At 49.4% G+C, this 17,468-nt stretch overlaps 6 protein-coding genes across 6 annotated transcripts; 3 read left to right on the forward strand and 3 right to left on the reverse strand.

Moving 5' to 3' along the window:
- Nucleotides 1-155: 155 nt before the first annotated feature.
- N7506_009114 (uncharacterized protein) lies at nt 156-1,607 on the forward strand (the record flags this gene model as incomplete). The annotated part of the gene is made up of 1 exon (XM_056958407.1): nt 156-1,607. The coding sequence occupies one exon, from the start codon at nt 156-158 to the stop codon at nt 1,605-1,607; it is 1,452 nt and encodes a 483-aa protein (XP_056807797.1).
- A 473-nt stretch (nt 1,608-2,080) lies between these two features.
- N7506_009115 (uncharacterized protein) lies at nt 2,081-3,465 on the reverse strand (the record flags this gene model as incomplete). The annotated part of the gene is made up of 3 exons (XM_056958408.1): nt 2,081-2,127; nt 2,195-3,295; nt 3,351-3,465. The coding sequence occupies 3 exons, from the start codon at nt 3,463-3,465 to the stop codon at nt 2,081-2,083; spliced, it is 1,263 nt and encodes a 420-aa protein (XP_056807798.1).
- Nucleotides 3,466-4,576: 1,111 nt separating this feature from the next.
- On the forward strand, nt 4,577-6,170 carry N7506_009116 (putative acyl-CoA thioester hydrolase; the record flags this gene model as incomplete). Its single annotated transcript, XM_056958409.1, has 5 exons — nt 4,577-4,864; nt 4,923-4,987; nt 5,041-5,337; nt 5,389-5,570; nt 5,620-6,170. The coding sequence occupies 5 exons, from the start codon at nt 4,577-4,579 to the stop codon at nt 6,168-6,170; spliced, it is 1,383 nt and encodes a 460-aa protein (XP_056807799.1).
- Nucleotides 6,171-7,144: 974 nt separating this feature from the next.
- znfA (putative C2H2 finger domain protein) lies at nt 7,145-9,368 on the reverse strand (the record flags this gene model as incomplete). Its single annotated transcript, XM_056958410.1, has 3 exons — nt 7,145-7,649; nt 7,702-8,829; nt 8,920-9,368. The coding sequence occupies 3 exons, from the start codon at nt 9,366-9,368 to the stop codon at nt 7,145-7,147; spliced, it is 2,082 nt and encodes a 693-aa protein (XP_056807800.1).
- Nucleotides 9,369-13,554: 4,186 nt separating this feature from the next.
- dspC (dual specificity phosphatase YVH1) lies at nt 13,555-15,034 on the forward strand (the record flags this gene model as incomplete). The annotated part of the gene is made up of 4 exons (XM_056958411.1): nt 13,555-13,598; nt 13,709-13,936; nt 14,182-14,532; nt 14,596-15,034. The coding sequence occupies 4 exons, from the start codon at nt 13,555-13,557 to the stop codon at nt 15,032-15,034; spliced, it is 1,062 nt and encodes a 353-aa protein (XP_056807801.1).
- A 2,080-nt stretch (nt 15,035-17,114) lies between these two features.
- Nucleotides 17,115-17,458, reverse strand: N7506_009119 (uncharacterized protein; the record flags this gene model as incomplete). Its single annotated transcript, XM_056958412.1, has 2 exons — nt 17,115-17,298; nt 17,430-17,458. 2 exons carry the CDS (start codon nt 17,456-17,458, stop codon nt 17,115-17,117), a joined length of 213 nt encoding a protein of 70 aa, XP_056807802.1.
- Between the last annotated feature and the right edge of the window lie 10 nt (nt 17,459-17,468).

Consider the following 17,468-nt stretch of genomic DNA (forward strand, 5'->3'; position numbering starts at 1 on the left):
ACTTTCTTTTCAATCGCTCAAATCTAGATCATTTCATTGAATACAAATACCTAGCAGCAAGCAGCAAGCAGCAAAAAGCAAAAAACGCGAATTCGAGTCCCGCCGAATCAAATGCAGGTTTCCACAATTTTCCGCTACTAAACCCCCTCGGGATTATGCATCTCTCATCATGTTTGGTCTTCATCGCCGGGATTACAGGCGTTCGTGCTTTCTATCCATGGGAACTACGGGTGGAATTGCGCGACGTTGACGACACCCTCGAACGCCGCTTCATGCCGTGGAGTTTGATCGAGGCCAAAACCGATGACGACATTAAACCACCGACTATCAACCTCAAGAAAATCCCCGTTCGCCGTGACAATAACTACAAGATCGTCGAAGCGTACACGCCAAAACTGAAGAACAGTGCACCACTGGACCAAGATGGCACGGACTATTCGTACTTTTCATCCGTTTTTGTGGGCTCCGAAAAGACGGAGATGTGGATGGCTCTCGATACCGGAGCTCCTAATACCTGGGTCTTTGACTCCGAATGCACGGAGGAAGTTTGTACTCGTCACCGCACTTTCGATCGCTCCAAGTCCACCAGCTACACCACCGAGGACTCGACCTTCAGTTTAGGTTATGGAAGCGGGAATATTACTGGAAAACTGGGAACAGATACCCTCTCGCTTGCGGGCCTCGAAGTTCAGCAGGAATTCGGCCAAGCCAATTATGCCTCCAAGACTTTTGAAAGCTACCCATTCGATGGAATCATGGGCTTAGGTCGATCGCAGACAAATGGGTGGAGTCTTCCCTCATTCATGGATCTGGTCGCCAAGAAGAACTTGCTCAAGTCAAACTTGATTGGATTCAGTCTTTCTCGCGCAGAAGACGATGGCAAGGATGGCGAGGTGAACTTTGGCGGAGTCGATACTACCAAATTCGATGGTACTATCTCTTACACCACCACTGATGCCGACATTTGGAGTATTCCTGTGGACGACGCTTATGTGAATGGCAAGAGCTGCAACTTCACTGGGAAATCCGCCACTATCGACACTGGTACCACCTATCTCCTGATTCCACCATCAGACGCGGAGGTTCTCTTTGGCCTCGTCCCCGATGCATCGAAGCAATCGAGCAACTCCAACAACCACATCCTTCCCTGTAACTCAACTGCAACCATCGAGTTCGAGTTCTCAGGTGTCAAATATTCCATCTCTCCCAAAGACTATGTTGGCAGCCCTGAATCAGACGACTCTGATTACTGCATCTCCACCATCGTCAGCTACGCAAGCAACGGCGCGAATTGGCTCGTTGGTGATGTGTTCCTGAAGAATGTATACACAGTTTTTGATTTCGACAACGGCCAGATTGGATTCGGCCAACTTGCCTCAGCCTCTCAATCGTCGACAACGGCGTCTTCCACCGCATCCGCAGGAAATGGCACATTCACTGCACCCCCGGTCACTGGCACCGCTTCCTCTGGTGCCAGCGCTACCGATGCCACTGGTACAACCGCATCCTCTGCAGTGCCTACTATCTCTGGCAGCTCTGCCTCCCAATTTACCCGCAGCATTAGCTGGTCTATGCTCCCGGTCCTCCTCGGCGCCTTGATTGTTTGAAGTGTCGTTTAGCGCGTTTCTCTTTTCATTTCTCAGCGACTTTGACTGGCAATCATATTTTGCTCCATGTATTAATGCTTTCTCTTACTCATCTCTGTGCACATTGTCGATCGTTTCCCATGCACATTGTCAATCGCTGCCCATGCACATCCTTTTCAATTCTGTTTATACACCAGGGTACACATACGATCACCCACCTTATCAGCACATCTTGACGGCACCTCGTTTGTCCGTTGCTTGTTATCCCAGCTGCATATGCCACTCGTTTCATGCTGAACATCATTCACCAATACCACACCTGGATCATATCCTTGAAACCAATTTGTTGGAACTATTCTCCTTTTTACAGATAGACAAAAGTCCACTAGATTTTGGCACAATGTCATATTTTCTGATCATGAATAGGGCCCATTGTACTCTGTACCAACATGCAATATGTATTTCGCAGATAGTATCACCACTATTCTTTCCATTTACAGGGTCTTCTGGGGGATGAGCGAATAGTTCTTGGGGTCCGACTCTGCACCACAAATTAGCAATCATTCTCATCAACCAAACCTTGGAAGTACCCAAAGAGAAACACTCACCAAGAATAGTCTTATCAAAGTCCTCAACCCCGTTGAAACCAGCAACACCCATCAGGATATCCAGATCCGCCAACAAAGACTTCATCACATGGCGAACCCCGTCTTCACCATGGATACTCAACCCCCAAATCCAAAGTCTGCCAATAAACACAAACTTCGCACCAAGGGCAAGCGCCTTCACAACATCACTTGCCCCACGAACCCCGGAATCAAACATCACATAAATCTTGTCACCCACATCCTGCGCAATCCTCTCCAACGCATCAAGACTAGCAACAGCCCCATCAACCTGTCTGCCAGCATGATTACTCACAACGATACCATCGACCCCCATCTCCACACACTTCCTCGCATCCTTCACAGACTGAATACCCTTAATCGCAAAAGGTCTCCCCCCACTAATCTTCTTCCAAGTCTCAATTAACCAAGGAATCTTCTCCCACGACCACGCCCGCCCATGCCAGACAGAATCAATCCACTTTGCACTCGCGGCAACCACGTCGACATCCGGATCAATTCCATCCTCTTTGCACCGTTTCCGGAAAACAGGATCCGTGAGACCGAGATCAGCACCAAAGCCTCGATAGAATGCATAATTCGACGAGGCGACGTCGTCATGTCGCCAGCCAAGCTGCCATGTATCCGTAGTAAGGATCAAGGCGTCGAACCCGCTTTCCCAGGCCCGCGTGAGAAGTGAGACTGTTAGCTCGTCATCGTGGGGCATGTACAGCTGGAAGAATCGGGGTCCGGACCCATTGGCTTCTGCGACCTTTTCAATTGAGGTGCTACCGGCTGTGGAGAGGCAGTAAGGGAGATTGAGCTCGCCTGCGACTTTGGAGACAGCTGCTTCGCCTGATTGATGGTAGATCTTGTTTATGCCGATTGGGGCAAAGCCGATTGGGGCTGACACTTTGTGGCCGAAAATAGTTGTTGTCGTGTCCCGGTTGTTGGTGTCGATGAGCTGGTTAGGGATCAGACGGTGTCGGTAGAAAGCTTGTCGGTTTGCCAGGTGGGTGTTAGACATTCCGGCGTTGGAGGAGGCGTAATACCAGCCGCCTTCACTGAGCTTCTCTTTGGCCCTTTCTTCCATTTTGCGAGGGTCTGCATAGGCGTTAGAGCTGGATGATCACTTCAGGGTTTGGGTATGAAGGCTTACCTGTGTTGAATAGAGGGGCCTTCCCTTCATTCTGCTTCCAGAAGTTCTCGCGCTGATAGAGACCCCATTGGGGTGTGGTGCGCTCTTTGATATGGGGATTGGTAGGGTCACTCATATTGAATAAAACCTCTGTACAAAGTGTGATTTGAAATATATCCTGGAACTTGCTGTTGCAGTCGAATTTATAGTTATCGATTTGGTATCTTATCAATGACTTCATTTTGACGATGGGTCGCTGTTCTCGGACGAGAGAACATCAACCCTCGGATGGTCTGACTTCGGACCGAAGCTTGGTGCGGCTTAATACTAAATCATGCAGGAGAGAATTTAGGGTATGATCTTCGCGTTTATCAATGTTAAGCAAAGTGGGTAGCGTTTGTGTGCAACAGTCCACTGTAGATCATCCTTCCCTTGACCTTGAGTTCACCATATCATAGCAGCCTGGCAATTTGGCTTGTGTGAAGTCCAATGTTATGCTGCGGAATACACCAAACAAGCTTAAACCCAATTTACTTGCAAGGTTGGTCAAAAAACAAGGAAACTAGTGCACAACCATGGCTGATTTGCACGATCAGCCGCAGTATGCGCGGTCCTGCTCCATCATTACAAGATCTGCCCTTACAAAGTAAAGACAGACCTCTCCTGGCAGCTGTATTCTCTCCATGGCCCCGTCCTTCCAAGGGTTTTAAGGCTGTGAGATTGTCTGTGAGATTGTCGAGTTTCTCTGTTACGGTATCCCGAGATGCTTCGATGACTTCACAACACCCAACTTGGCACGATAAATCCACACAAGGGTTCGAACGAAACCCCAAAGAATCTAAACAAAATCTCAGACAAGAGATCCATGGATAATTTGTCTTTGATTCTGTATCCTGCCGGGCATTGGCTGCAGAGTTGCAGAGTTTCATGAAGTCGTCTCCGAATACATGAACTTCCTGAAGGTTGATCATACAAAGCGATGTGCTTGTTGATCGGAGCAGCCCCGGACCTTCGGAATGCCAAAATTTGACAAAACAAGCAACTATTGTACAATCGAGTGGGACATTTCGGTTGATCCGAAAGATCACTGAAGCGGTGACACATCTCGGTATTCATTTTCGTCGGCAGCCGAGAATCCCCGCCGGCCACTAACCACATCGGGTGAGCCCTCGGGACATCGTCATCGTCAATTCTTTAGATTCTTTTTCTTAGATTGGCTTCTTACTCCTTTCACACACATATTCAAGATGTTTGGTCTGAGCAGGTCCGCGCGTTTGCGCTCACGCGTCCCATCCGTGCTGTCCGCGCGAACCGCAATTGCAACCCAGCGCTCCTGCATCGATGTGCAGGACTTCCATTCTTCGCCGAAGCAGGCGGGTTCTCGAGCTACATGGATGCCTATGCGTGTTAAGACACCATGGATCGATGCTCTGAGTCTGAGAAAGGAGGCCGAGAAGGTTGACTCTCAGCAAAGTGGTCAACAGATCGAGCGTGATCTCTCGCCGAAAAAGATGTCAGACAGCTATTACAGTGCGGTATGCTCATGGATTTTCTGTCTACTTGTCTATTTCAATGTTTCTTACGTCGATATAGGTTCTCCCCTTAGCCCAGGATAAATGGCTGCTGGACTCTTACCTAAACGCCGATGGACACATCAGGTAAGAAGGAACCGCGTTTTATCTGTGAACCACATTATTGACACACCGAGCAGATTAGGATCTTTGCTGATGGACCTTGACGCGTTTTCTGGTGTCATTGCAAACCGCCATACAGGCGATGGAGTATCAACCGTAACAGCTGCTTGTGACCGAATCACCATCGAAAACCCCCTAATGGAGATTTGCGACCTCGAGCTGAGCGGTCAATGCACCTACGCTACCGGCCGTTCAAGTATGGAGATCTCTCTACAAGTCACGAAAGCTCGACCGGAAGGCGTGGAAGCAAAGCCAGAGGATGTTCTGATCACTTGTGCTTTCACAATGGTCTCGCTTGATACCAAGACGAAGAAGTACGTTACCTGTCGTTTGATAGCTCGTGTGGTCTAACATATTTCATATAGACCCGTGCCCGTGCCCGCTTTGATCGTGGAGACGGAAGAGGAGAAGCGTCTCTACTCAAAGGGAGAGGAAGCCTCGCAGGCCAAGAAAGCTCTGCGCACCCGCAGTCTTCTGCAAAAGGCGCCCGATGACGAGGAGAGTGAATTGATCCACTCAATGTGGACGAAGGAGATGTCATATCTCAGTAAGCTACCATCTCAGCGACGCAAAGTGCCCAAAGCTAAACAAACCAGACCCTCAATCCTCAACGACCCGCCCATCAAACCAAGTGTTCATGAGTGACACCGTGCTCAAGTCTGCCATGATCATGCAACCCCAAGATCGAAACCGTCACAACTTCATGATTTTCGGTGGTTTCCTTCTCAAGCAAACCTTCGAGCTTGCATTCTGTTGTGCCGCCTCCTTCGCACACGCACGACCAAACTTCGTCGCACTGGACCCCAGCACTTTCGAGAACCCCGTTCCCGTTGGCAGCGTGCTATACCTGCGTGCAACGGTCGCTTACACGGAACCTGAAGAGCGCGAGGGCGACAGCACTAAGTATACAAAGGTGCAGGTCCGTGTTGATTCCAAGGTCCGAGATGTTGAGCACGGGACGAAGAAGTCCACTGGAATGTTCAACTATACTTTCTTGGTTGAGAAGGATGTGCAGGTTATGCCCAAGGGGTATGGTGAGTTTATGCTCTGGACTGATGCCCGTAGAAGGGCCCAGAATGCTGCTGCCATTGACCCGGCTCACAAAATGAGTGCTTTGAGGAGTATCAAGGATAGTGTCACTGAGTAGGTTGAGCGGCTTTTGCTCGGCTTGGTGTAGAGAAATTTTCTCTCTTGTTTGATTATATTACAAATTTTCAAGGCTGGCAGCAGTGAGCCATCGTGTATTGCACTAATAGAATTGCTGGATTTTGTCAACTACCCTCCATAGCCCCGCAAAACAATTATACCTTAGGACTAGGACCGGAAGTGTCAACTCAGGTCCTACGCCTACCAAGGTAGCGCACGACCCAACTCGACCAAGCAGGCAAGGATTGATAATTTTCCAAGGTTGCTCCCGGAGGCTATTATCTAGTTGGAGTGATGCTCCAGAAGGTCACGTAGAAAGTAAAGTTTTGTCTTTCACAAAAGCTACCATGCAAAATCTATGTACAACGCCCTTCCATTCGCCTCAGGTCCACCCAAAGGTATAAAACAAGACGGGGGATATATGTAAGATCAGACCAGAGAGAACAGAAACAGAGAGGCAGGTATTCATTCCTACTCTCCAGTTCAGTCCAACCGGAGAGCCATGAAACCAACTTGACTCCATGTAAAAATGAGAACAAGAATCGAGAATGTCCTTCCATGCCATTGCAATGCAACCGGGGTATGCACAGAGGTGCTCAAGATTCAATACAAAGATCCATGTCCTGACGTAGACTCCCGTTCCCTCCTTGTCCGTTGGAGGAGAACTTATAATTTCAAAATGTTCGTGGATATCGTGATTCCGGGTTGTGCCTTGGGCTTTTTTTCGAAGTGTCAACTTCGGGTTTTCAGTCGGTGGTGCATGTTTTTGCATTTTTTGAGTGGTTTCCGGGATGTGTGTTGAAGGGCTCCTTGGTGGTGACGTATGAGATGTGAGAGGAGAGAAAGGAGGCAGATGTGATATGCTAGGTTGATGGGTAGGTTACCCAAGCTCAACCAGCAACACAGGAAGTGTGGTTTAGCTCGGTGACCACTGAGTGAATCATTCCGACAAGGCCAGGTATGGCCAGTTGGTTGTTATTGCTCACTGAGAACTTCGGAGATAGCGTTTGATGTCAGAGACTTGCCCGTACCATTGCCACTCCTATCCAGAGGCTCAGGTGGCTGTTCTTCCTTCATACAAGCATTTTCCAGGATATTTGTCCATTTTCCACTGGTACCAGCATGGCTGTGCTTAAGGTGCTGGCGGAAGTGGTCGGCGCGGAAGAACTTCTTGGCGTTATTGCATTCACCGAATTTGTGCACTGTCGTCAAGTGGTCGAACCGGCGATCCCAGTCGGGCTGGGGGAAATTGACGAACTCTTCGCCGCAATAGCCGCAAGTGTCGTGTGATGATCCAGCGCTCGTTTGGCAGTTCGGGGCGCCTGACGCGTGGAAAGCTGATTGGAAATTTACCAGTGCGGCACATGACCAGGAATGGCGTCGGAGGTGGAGTGAGTTCTGATGGCGCTCGGCTTCGTTCTTATTCTTGAATCGATTGTTGCAGTAAGCGCATGCATACTGCTTTTCCATTTCGTGCGCACTAGAATCAAGTTAGTTGCGGTGGATGTATGAGTGAAATAATGAGTACTCACCGTAGTTCGTCTGAGTTGTCGAACTTCTTGGGTTTCTTGGGGCAACAGTCACATATGAATAGTCCACCAATCTTGGAGCCAGCCGGCTTTGGTATGCTCATGACTGTGGTTGGTACCGTGAGCTTTCCGGTGGCATCTGTTGCAGGTGGTTCCAGAGATGCTGGCCCCGGTAACCCTCTTCCGAGTACAGGTTGGACAACCGCTCCGGGGGAGCACGGGTTGAGGATGGACTTTTCGTGGTAAGTGTCGAGATCGGAGCTCGGTGAAAGACCACCGGGAGATGGTCGGTCGTAGGGAGATAAGCTAGTCATGCTACTTCCCCCAATGGACAATGTAGATGAATAAGACCCAGAAGTTCGAATGCTGAGCGATGAGGCGGCAGAAAGTGTTCGTTGGCTTGTCGGGTAATTGGGGTTGACGGTTAGGTTATTCATGAATGAGTGGCCGCTCAGTCTTCTCTGGGACAGATCTCCGTTACTTGTGGCGACATGTAAAGCGTGTTTATCCTCGCTGATCGGTTCGCGCGGTGGTGACGATGCCCGCCTCTTCATACCGTGTCGTGTCTCTTGATATGGCGGGGTGGGTTCTCGAAGGATGAACTGTCGCGGCGGCGCCGGTTCATCGGTCGAGAACTCGCCCTCTATATCTGAGAACACACCGTGGTCATAGCTTCCGCGGTTTGATCGGCTGGGCAAACTGATGCTATCTTCTCGTGAAGGTGTTGTTCCATGGCAGCGACGCCGGCTGACATCCCGTAAAGATCCTTGGTCGTAATCGAGTGCCGATGATGGTGCGTTGCTTTCCACACTTGGGCTCCGTCCTTCGCCATATTCTCTCCATCCAACCCTGGTCCTGGGTGAAACTGTACCAGACTGTGGGCTGTTGTACCATTTCACATCGAGATTTGGTCCCTCGGATGGCCCCGGTGATGGTAAAGTACCGGAGCTTCGGGTTGGAACAGCCAAGGCAGATAGCGAATTTCGGTTTTCGGCTCCGAAGCTGATGGATCCCCTTGGAGAGACAGGTTTTGCGATTTGAGGCTTGCCAATTTTTGACAACAGGTGTTGATCATAAGCGTTTGATGAATCCTTGACGCTCCGCAATGAAAAGTCACGCTCACCACTCAGACTATCACTAAGTTAGCAATCAACGTAAACCTTGGAAACTGAAGAGGACAAAAATGCGAGTATCTGCATATTTCGCACAGTAGGCGCTTACATTGAGCCCGCAGGATTGGGAATTGAATTTGGAAATCCGTCGATGACCGGCGGAGGCGGATCTATGGTGATCTGAGTTTCGGGACTTCGCGAGGCGGGTTTGCCATTTTGGCGCCCCTCGACCTCATCGATCTGCATTGGATCGCCCTGAGAGGACGCTTCAGGTCGTCGGTGGCCCCCAAGCAGGCTTGAGCCCGGGTTAATTGGTGGAAGAGAAGTTGGAGTTTGCGAATTTGCGTGCTGCCAGCCTGCATCATAACCAATTTCCAGGTCGTGGATCCTAGCCGGCGGCGGGAGTGGCGGAGGTGCACTATTCATGATACCTCTTGAAGCTATCGGTAACGGGCCGTGTGATGAGAATGACAGCTCGGGCATAGCGCGGGTAGACCTTCCAGAGAAACGGCGCCTGTTTCTGGAATTTTCGAGGCTCGAAGGAACCCGATGTGTCATTCTAGAACTGAAGCCAGGGCGAAAAGGATGGCACGAGTCGTGCACATGGACTCGGGCAGAGGTTGGAGTAAAAGGCCCAGGATGATGCGAAAGAAAAAAGAAGAAGGCTTGAGCTTGACCAAAAGAATATAAGCAGGTCAAATTCAAGATCTTTGTTGCAGCAGTAACCCAAACCAGTTGAGTGCAAACGTCGGTCGTGGAACCAGCTATTCTTAAGCGGACTGTTATCCAGCCTCACGATGGAGAGTTCTCAGAACAGCTCTATACTTCATGTGCGACAGCCGCGAGAAGTATGCAGTGTAAGTCTGCACAAGTCAGATGGCGAACATGGGTGTGATAAACTGGGGGGTTGCAATAGGGCTGAGGAGACCTACCTCGGGACCCTTGGGCGATTCGCCTCATAAGATGAAACGTTTCCCGCAATAGTAACACACGGAGAATCGGGTCTGTGTCCCATGGAACTTGGCCACTGCGATTCAGACGCGCGCACACATCATTGTAGTAGAGATGCGGAAGAGCGAATAGATGTATGAATCACTTTGTCCAGGTGTCCGGGATTCCAAAAGGTCGCGAATTAAAAAAAACCCAGTTAATTCGGTATCATGAGAGTCTCCACCCCACTAGCTGAGGACGAGTGTCATAAAATGATTTTGAAGCTTGCGCTGGAGCTAGAAGAGCTGAAATCAGAGATTAAAGGTGAGAATTGAAATGCGCCGGGCAATAGAAATTCAGGCGGTGCAAGCGATTGGATCCAACCAAATCAGAGCGAGAGGGGGGCAATTTGGGTGATCTCATCCTCGCCCAAGGGAGAGAGGAAAGAAAGCGATGGAGAGGTCCAACTAATCAGAGGCAAAGAGGCAAAAAGAAATAGAAAAAGGGAAAAAAGAAAAAAGAAAATGAAACATACCAACAGGTCTCGGACTTGACCTTGGAAAGAGACTGGAGGGCGTATATGTATGTATCGTGCGTTGGCTCGTAAGGCGTGTTACATACCAATACAGGGGTGCTTCAAATGTTCCATTTCCTGATTATTTCTTCATTACGGACTATTTCCTTTATTATTTCCCTTATTTCCATTCGTTTTCACTACTCCGCAGAAGCTAGAGTATAGTTCAACTTAAATGTAAAACCTTGGAATTATCTGATATACGATGATGTACGAATACCAACCTGTTTACCGTTAGATCACCAGTACGTGTACAAGTAGAGCCATACAACGTGGGTGACCACGTTGCGTAGGGCACAAGGCTGGAAAAGTCGCCTCCAGGTACCACACTACTCAGCCTTAATGGACACGCCGGCTCTCGGTAATTTTGTCTTTCTCCAGTCCCCCGGCTACCGTGGTTGCATTCAGCTCTTTGCGCCGGGCAAGGGTCCATAGAGGCAGATGGAGCCCGGTAAGGCGAAAGGGGGAAAGAACCACATGGCCTAGCCCGCTGACCTCTGAGAATCTTCACATCATTGACGGGAAGTCAACTACATCCCAGAATGACCGTGCGGCCAACTTCACGGGTGGGGGAAACTCGTATATTGGACGCCTCGCAAATGCGACCCAGATGACGGGCCATTGCATATGGTGCTATGAGGACTCCATACTCCGTCTACAAACACACAGTCCTACATTTTGATTCAACTAAACCCGTCAGTCTCATGCCGGAAAGTCATCCGCATTGTAATCATTTTGGATCTCATTGGCACGCGAAGGCCAAAGGTGCCGACAGGCTTTAACAGGGGGCCACCCGTTTCGGTAAGTAAGAGAAACGGCTTGGGACGGCTCTAGACGCACCAGAAGCCACGAGGAACCAAGGTTTGTGGTTGCGGTTTGATGGTAGATTCGGGTCAACTTGACCTTGAATTGTAGAGAGGGGTACCATGCGGAGTCAGACCTCACGCCTCTCTGGGAGAATGAGGTATAGATTGGCAGGGCTTTGAGCAGATTCCCAGCCAGTGATAATATACGCCGGGGCTTGGAGGGCTTGGCATTTAGGCTTAATATTTCCCGATACCTGCGACGGAAGTAGTCCTCTTGATTAGATTTAGGTACTGAGTCCTAGCTTACTGGTAACCTGCACAAACGCCTATTCCACGGTGTGCAATCAGGTGGTACAGACGAAGTCAGTACCAAGAATACCAAGAATACCAAGGCAGAGATCTTGTGCAGCGTCGGAGGAATCGGGCGCTACAATCAGAACATTCTTTTGCCTCCACAGAAAAAAAAAGCGGACAATGCTGAGTCGTCGACTTTGGACCCACTGATTTGCTAGCCCGCTCCACTTGGCGCCTGGCATTGCATGCACTGCCACACTGACGGTCCGCCTGTCATTTGGGCGCAGGGGTTGCAAACCTTGACTGGTGTGAACAAACGTTCAAAGTCGAGTCAATCATGTCAAGCTTGAAATCACCGGCGCGTAAATTTTCTTTGATGGTGGCTAGGATGTATGGGAAGAGGAGTAAGTGGAAGCATGAACGTTGGAACAAACCTAGGGGGAGCTGAGTAATCTGGGGGATCCACATCTGGGCAGCTTCGAGAACAAAAGAAATCTTGGTGTTTCTTGTTTTTTTTTTTTTTTTCAGAAAAAAAAACAAAACCTTTTGTCGATGGGCCTTCTTACAATATTTCAGGTACGATACAATTAGCCCAGCTTTGAGCCTAGTACGGAGTAGTGCTCCGTATTTGCCTAATGTCTCCATGTAATTATGGGGCTTCCATGAGATGAACTCTATCGTTAGACCTCAACCCCATGAACATGACCTCATCCCGAATGCTCATACGCTCGATGATATCAGATCTCCTGATCCGAACAATGCGGATCTGTCAGATACTTGAATTGAGTATGCATGTTCTCCGTTGCTCAAAATTTAGGCATGGTATGATGCCACCCTAGCTAGTCCACAGTAGCTCCGCTAGGTAGAACACTCAAAAATCAAGACTTGTTACAGCCGAGTGAGTGGCAGTGTTGACCTTGGCAGTTCTTGCCTCATTCGCGATACTCGTACAATAAACAAGACTAGTCTAATAAAGTTTCCAGATTCCACGATCGTCGCCGTCAAGCCCCGGGTCGTGTCCCAGGAGACGCCCTTGGCCCATTTGGGCAGATCAACAGCCAATTAACTATGTGAATCCATAGGCTCCAGGGCCCCATCCAGGCGCCTGTGTCTGTACCTCATTTCCAGTGATTGCCAACATGACAGACCAAAAAGCCACTTTCGAACAAGAGGCGTCAGCAGAAGTGAGGTTACGTAGTCCCGCTGACACACGAGTGTCTGTCCCCAGAATACTCCGTACTCCGTGGGATTTTGAGTACTCCCTACGAAGGAGTACTCCGTACTTTGCATCACTGAGGCGCAGCCAGCCTTAAGCCTTAAAGGGCTGCAGCCTGGAGCGCGTGTCACGGCTGAAAATCAATAATATGACGCGACACAAGCTAGCCTCTCTTAAGCCATATAGTAGGGCGGCAATATACTGAGTTTGCCCCAACAATGCTTCACTTTGCTGAGTGGGGGGTTCCCTGCCGTCATTCCCACACAAGGTACGGAGTAGTTTTGTCGCCCTGTGATGACCCCTTGCAGTGAATATAGCAAATCAGATCTGGTGATGAGGTCGGTGTTTGAGCTGCGTCGGAAACAAATCGCGCTCCATCTTGAGGTGCATTTCGCTCGGCTAGGCTTGTCTTTCGCGGTTTTGTCCTGTAGGCGAATCATAGTCTCTTTTTCACACTCTGGTCATTTCTTGTTCATGAAAGCGTAAGTTTGAAACAGAGGTTGCAGACTAGGTGTCGGTGGAGGACCTAGATCGATCATTTGTGACGCGTGAACCTCACCGGTCGAGATAGCAGGCACACATATGCAAAATTGTAAGCCACAACCACTATATGCATGGAGTAGTGTCCACATGCTTCAGCATCTTAGAGTACACATGAATATGTTGCTTATACTCTGTGCTTGGGAGAGAGACAAGCTGGGAAATAGATATCCGGCCTGAGGCATAAAGTCACATGACACAACCACCCTAGCCCTACAGGCCTAATCGGGCAGGATCTGATCGCCAAGTCACGTGTCGGGTATTGAGATTGAGTTACGCCGAGGCTTAACCTCCGCCTTTGGATAGCGACACTCGGAAGTTGAAGTTTTGAGGGATATCCTATTGTCACTTCTAACGGAGGGACCATCTGCCCTCTCTTTTAAAATGGCCATGAATCAAATAAAAGGCCACAATATCTACATTGGAGGGTTGGTCTTACCTCACTGATACTCATTGCTTGGATCTCTATGAGATATCAAATTTACCAGATTACCAGCTCTGTGGCTTGTGGTTCATGTTGCTGACTGCTCACTTGTAGTATTTTCAGCCTCAAAAACAAGGCAGCTTTGGCGCGCGCAGACATCTCGCATGTTTTGTCTGTTTTGCATCTAAACGAAGCCGAAAAGCAAGAGACTTTTGAGCCGTACCAGCATTTTTCAATAGGAGTCGATGATGTCGATGATGAGAATTTATTGGAGCATTTCCCTGCCGCTATCAAGTTTATCCAATCCGGTCTAGACAGCGGTAGAGGTGTACTCGTGCATTGGTAAGTCAACCCGCGCTGTCTTTCACGTTTCTATCGGCATGGCGAGTATACGATACTCGATACACATCCAGTGGCTTCATGCCTCATACGTCATCACATGTCCATTTTATCGTGATCTACACGGTGCTGGAGTATCTCAGTTCTCTATAACCGTTGGACCCTTCGTTGTTTTTTTCCATGTTTGGATTTCGCGCCTAGACTCGCTTTACACGGAAGGATGTGCAGTGGCTGATGTGACGATCCAGTGCGATGGGGAAGTCCCGCTCCGCAACCATTTGCATCGCCTACCTACTCCACCTGCAGCCTGGGGCCCTCACACCGCAATCTGCCCTTGCGCTGGTTCGCGAAAGCCGGCCACTATGTGAACCCAATGACGGCTTTATGCAACAGCTGGAAGTGTACCATGAGATGGGCTGTCCAGATGATGTCACGGACCAACCAGCCTACAAGCGCTGGCTCTATCGCCGTGAGGTCGAAGACAGCGTGGCCTGTGGCCGTGCCCCAGAGCTCAAGTCGGTCCGATTCGAAGACGAGCAGCCCATGCGCTCCCAAGACGCTACTGGCCCCGTTGTCGAATACCGGTGCCGGAAATGCAGGTAAGTTCCACAACGGCGGATCCAAATTCATACTTCTGTCCCGGACTAATATGACGGCCCTAGATACAAACTGGCCACCAATGCGTTCATCGTCCCGCATGAAGAGGAGAAGAAAAACACCGCCAAGACATCGGCAACCGCTGAGTGTGGCCACTTGTTCCTCCCCCCCCTGACTTGGATGCGTCCAAGTCTTTTCCCGTCAGAGGATAACTCCGATGCGGATGCAACGTACGGAGCGCATCCCGACGATGCCCCTTTGTCTGGCCGACTCACTTGCCCCAATCCTGTCTGTGGGTCTAACGTCGGCAAATTCGCATGGCAAGGTCTGCGGTGCAGCTGTGGTGGCTGGGTCATACCCGCCATCGGCCTCACCAAAGCTCGAGTTGATATCGCAAATCAAGTCAACATGTCTCGGGGACCTAGAGCTAATCCTGCCATCCGCCTGCCTCCGGGCATGCGGGCCCCGGAAGCTAATCATTCGGGTGGGCGTGGGAGTCTCTAAGCTGGGATCATGCAAGCATAGATATTTTTACGACTCATGAAAGCTTGTTGTGTCAGCCTGCATTTCTTCGCATCCGCTTTGCTAGAGGCCAGGGCTCATGCTTGACCATTTGGGCTTGGATCATCATGTGCTGGCTGGAAAGCCTTCACCGAGCTATCATGATATTAAGGGGTATACGCGCTTTTGCTGGGCCTGAAAGGGCCCATCAAGTCCACCTGCCGTGCACAGCCATATCGCCAAGTTTCCAACAAGGCAACTCTGATGTAGCTTACTCAGTAGGACCACGTGCATCATGTGAAGAGTGGGCTTCAATGTCAATCATGGGCATATGCATTGTCTGAGTGGGTTTCTTTGGCAGCGAGCAAGATATCGCTTCGAGGCACTGCCTACCAAACCTCCAGGCCAAGCGAACTTAGTATGGAAATACTCCGTGCTGACTCTCGGGATGCCTTCAATTGAGACATCAGGCAGCAAATGAGCTATATGTCCCTGACAATCTATATTTGATGACACCAAGGACGCCCTCATGTTTTGAACCATCTCACGTGCACTCCATAAACCCATGTAACTAATCATAAACCTAAGGATATAGAGTAATACAGCATCGGCGAAATAAACCAGCAGCTCTATTTAGAATGCATATTCAAGTCAGGCCCGGCTTACCCTAAGGCTGCACGGCATAAGACACGCTTTGCGACCTTGGAAGGTCCACCGGAACGGAATTCGTCGAGTAGGGAGTATGCACTGCCAAAACGGGTAACCAGGCACAGCACGGTAGTTGCTCGTGGGCGCTAAGTGAGGTGCTCTCAGAGCTCATAGATCCACAATCCCCGATGGTTTTTACACGTTAAAAGAGTTCGTGGCCCCGCTGTCAAGCCGAGTTTCAAGGATAACGCCAATGACGGGGTTGACCTCCATTTCATTTCCCCCTTCTGCCGACTTCCAAGGTTTAGAGCAGACCTCAAGGAGGCTGTGCAAAGCGGGTCCGCTTCCTATGCTTCCCGGTTGGTTGGCATTCGGTATTCGTATTACCCGTATGGTTTTGGTTCCTGTCTGTTACGTTGGTATTTGGGTATCACCTCTTTCGGTCTTTGGTCTTTTTACAAAGGACGATGTATGTGTATTCTTGATATTTTATTTTATACCTATCTCATAATTATACTTATTACTTGTCTGATAGCCATCTATTCGGTATTTACCTGTCTCCGATGCATCTAGAATCTCCAGAGATCGAATCTATCCCTCCATCTGTACGCAAAGTTCAACCTGCATATATTCAATGTCGGATGTGATTGGCAATGACCCTTCCTAGTGGGGGGTGGGGCAGTGCACTGCCTTGCAGGAGGGAGCTACCGGGTGGAGTTCCTATCTGGGCTGGCCTAGAGACCTAACAATGTAGGGTACACCTCTTCCCCCAATCCCGTTACATATTTGATCAGGCTGGGATCGCCTTGCGTCGATCGTTGGCATTTAACTTTGTTTCAGGATTGTCTGAGATTAGACTATGTTTCTTGGTATCCTACATAGAGTTATTCAGCGCAGTATGGGCCTGTCACCAATGGGATAACTAAAAGTACGAGGTACTTGTAGGGTAAATGATGGACAAATGATCAAATAGAACAAGGCTTGAAGCACGCACCACTTGAAATCTTTCCTCAAGATCCATGAATATTGTGTTGCTTACAGGTAGACATACAATTTCCATATGTTCTAAGGCTATCCCCGACGTCGACGTAAGCAATCACCATCTACTCCCAAGTATTGTATCGAGTACATTGAAACAAGTAAGCTACACCCTAATTTTTCATCTTTGGGCCAGGAAACTAAACCTGGGCGAGATTCAGGTACTCCCGAGGTCAGTACTCTCTCTGTAAGGACCACGAGAGTCGAACAAGTCGTTTCAGCAGATGGACTAATACGGTAAACGGCACAAATATGCTCCCTAAACCTAACCCCTCTTTTTACCTTACCATCACGACTGGCGTGGCGCTAGAGCCTTTCTAAATGTATCTAGAGGATATAGCGTCAGTCTAATCTACCCCAGGCGCCTTAGTGTGGAACCACCTATCCCCTAGACTCATTAGGCAGCATTCATCTGGAGAGTAGTTGTCGCATGAGGCATCAAGGACAACTCCGCGTAGACAAATATAGATACATGATATGAGCTAGTCCGCATGAAATTGTGGCATTGCCAGGCAACTTGATTGTCTGGTTCGACGAAAGAGCAGGCACCAATTCGCATGCTGGCCTTCTGGTAGTGGAATCTAAAGAAAATTTTCTATCATACTAGACAACGTTAAACGTCACCCGAAGGATCACCTGGACATCGCATGGCAGCTAGGTACCTTTGAAATAAACATTGGAACACTCTGCTCACTCTCATATAGGCACCCACATTGATATGATCTTCACGGCCGGCGACATGGTGAGAGTC

Source organism: Penicillium brevicompactum (genome assembly GCF_028827555.1).
Source record: "Penicillium brevicompactum strain IBT 35665 chromosome Unknown utg000006l_segment0_segment0, whole genome shotgun sequence".
In the NCBI taxonomy this organism is placed as follows: Eukaryota; Fungi; Ascomycota; class Eurotiomycetes; order Eurotiales; family Aspergillaceae; genus Penicillium; species Penicillium brevicompactum.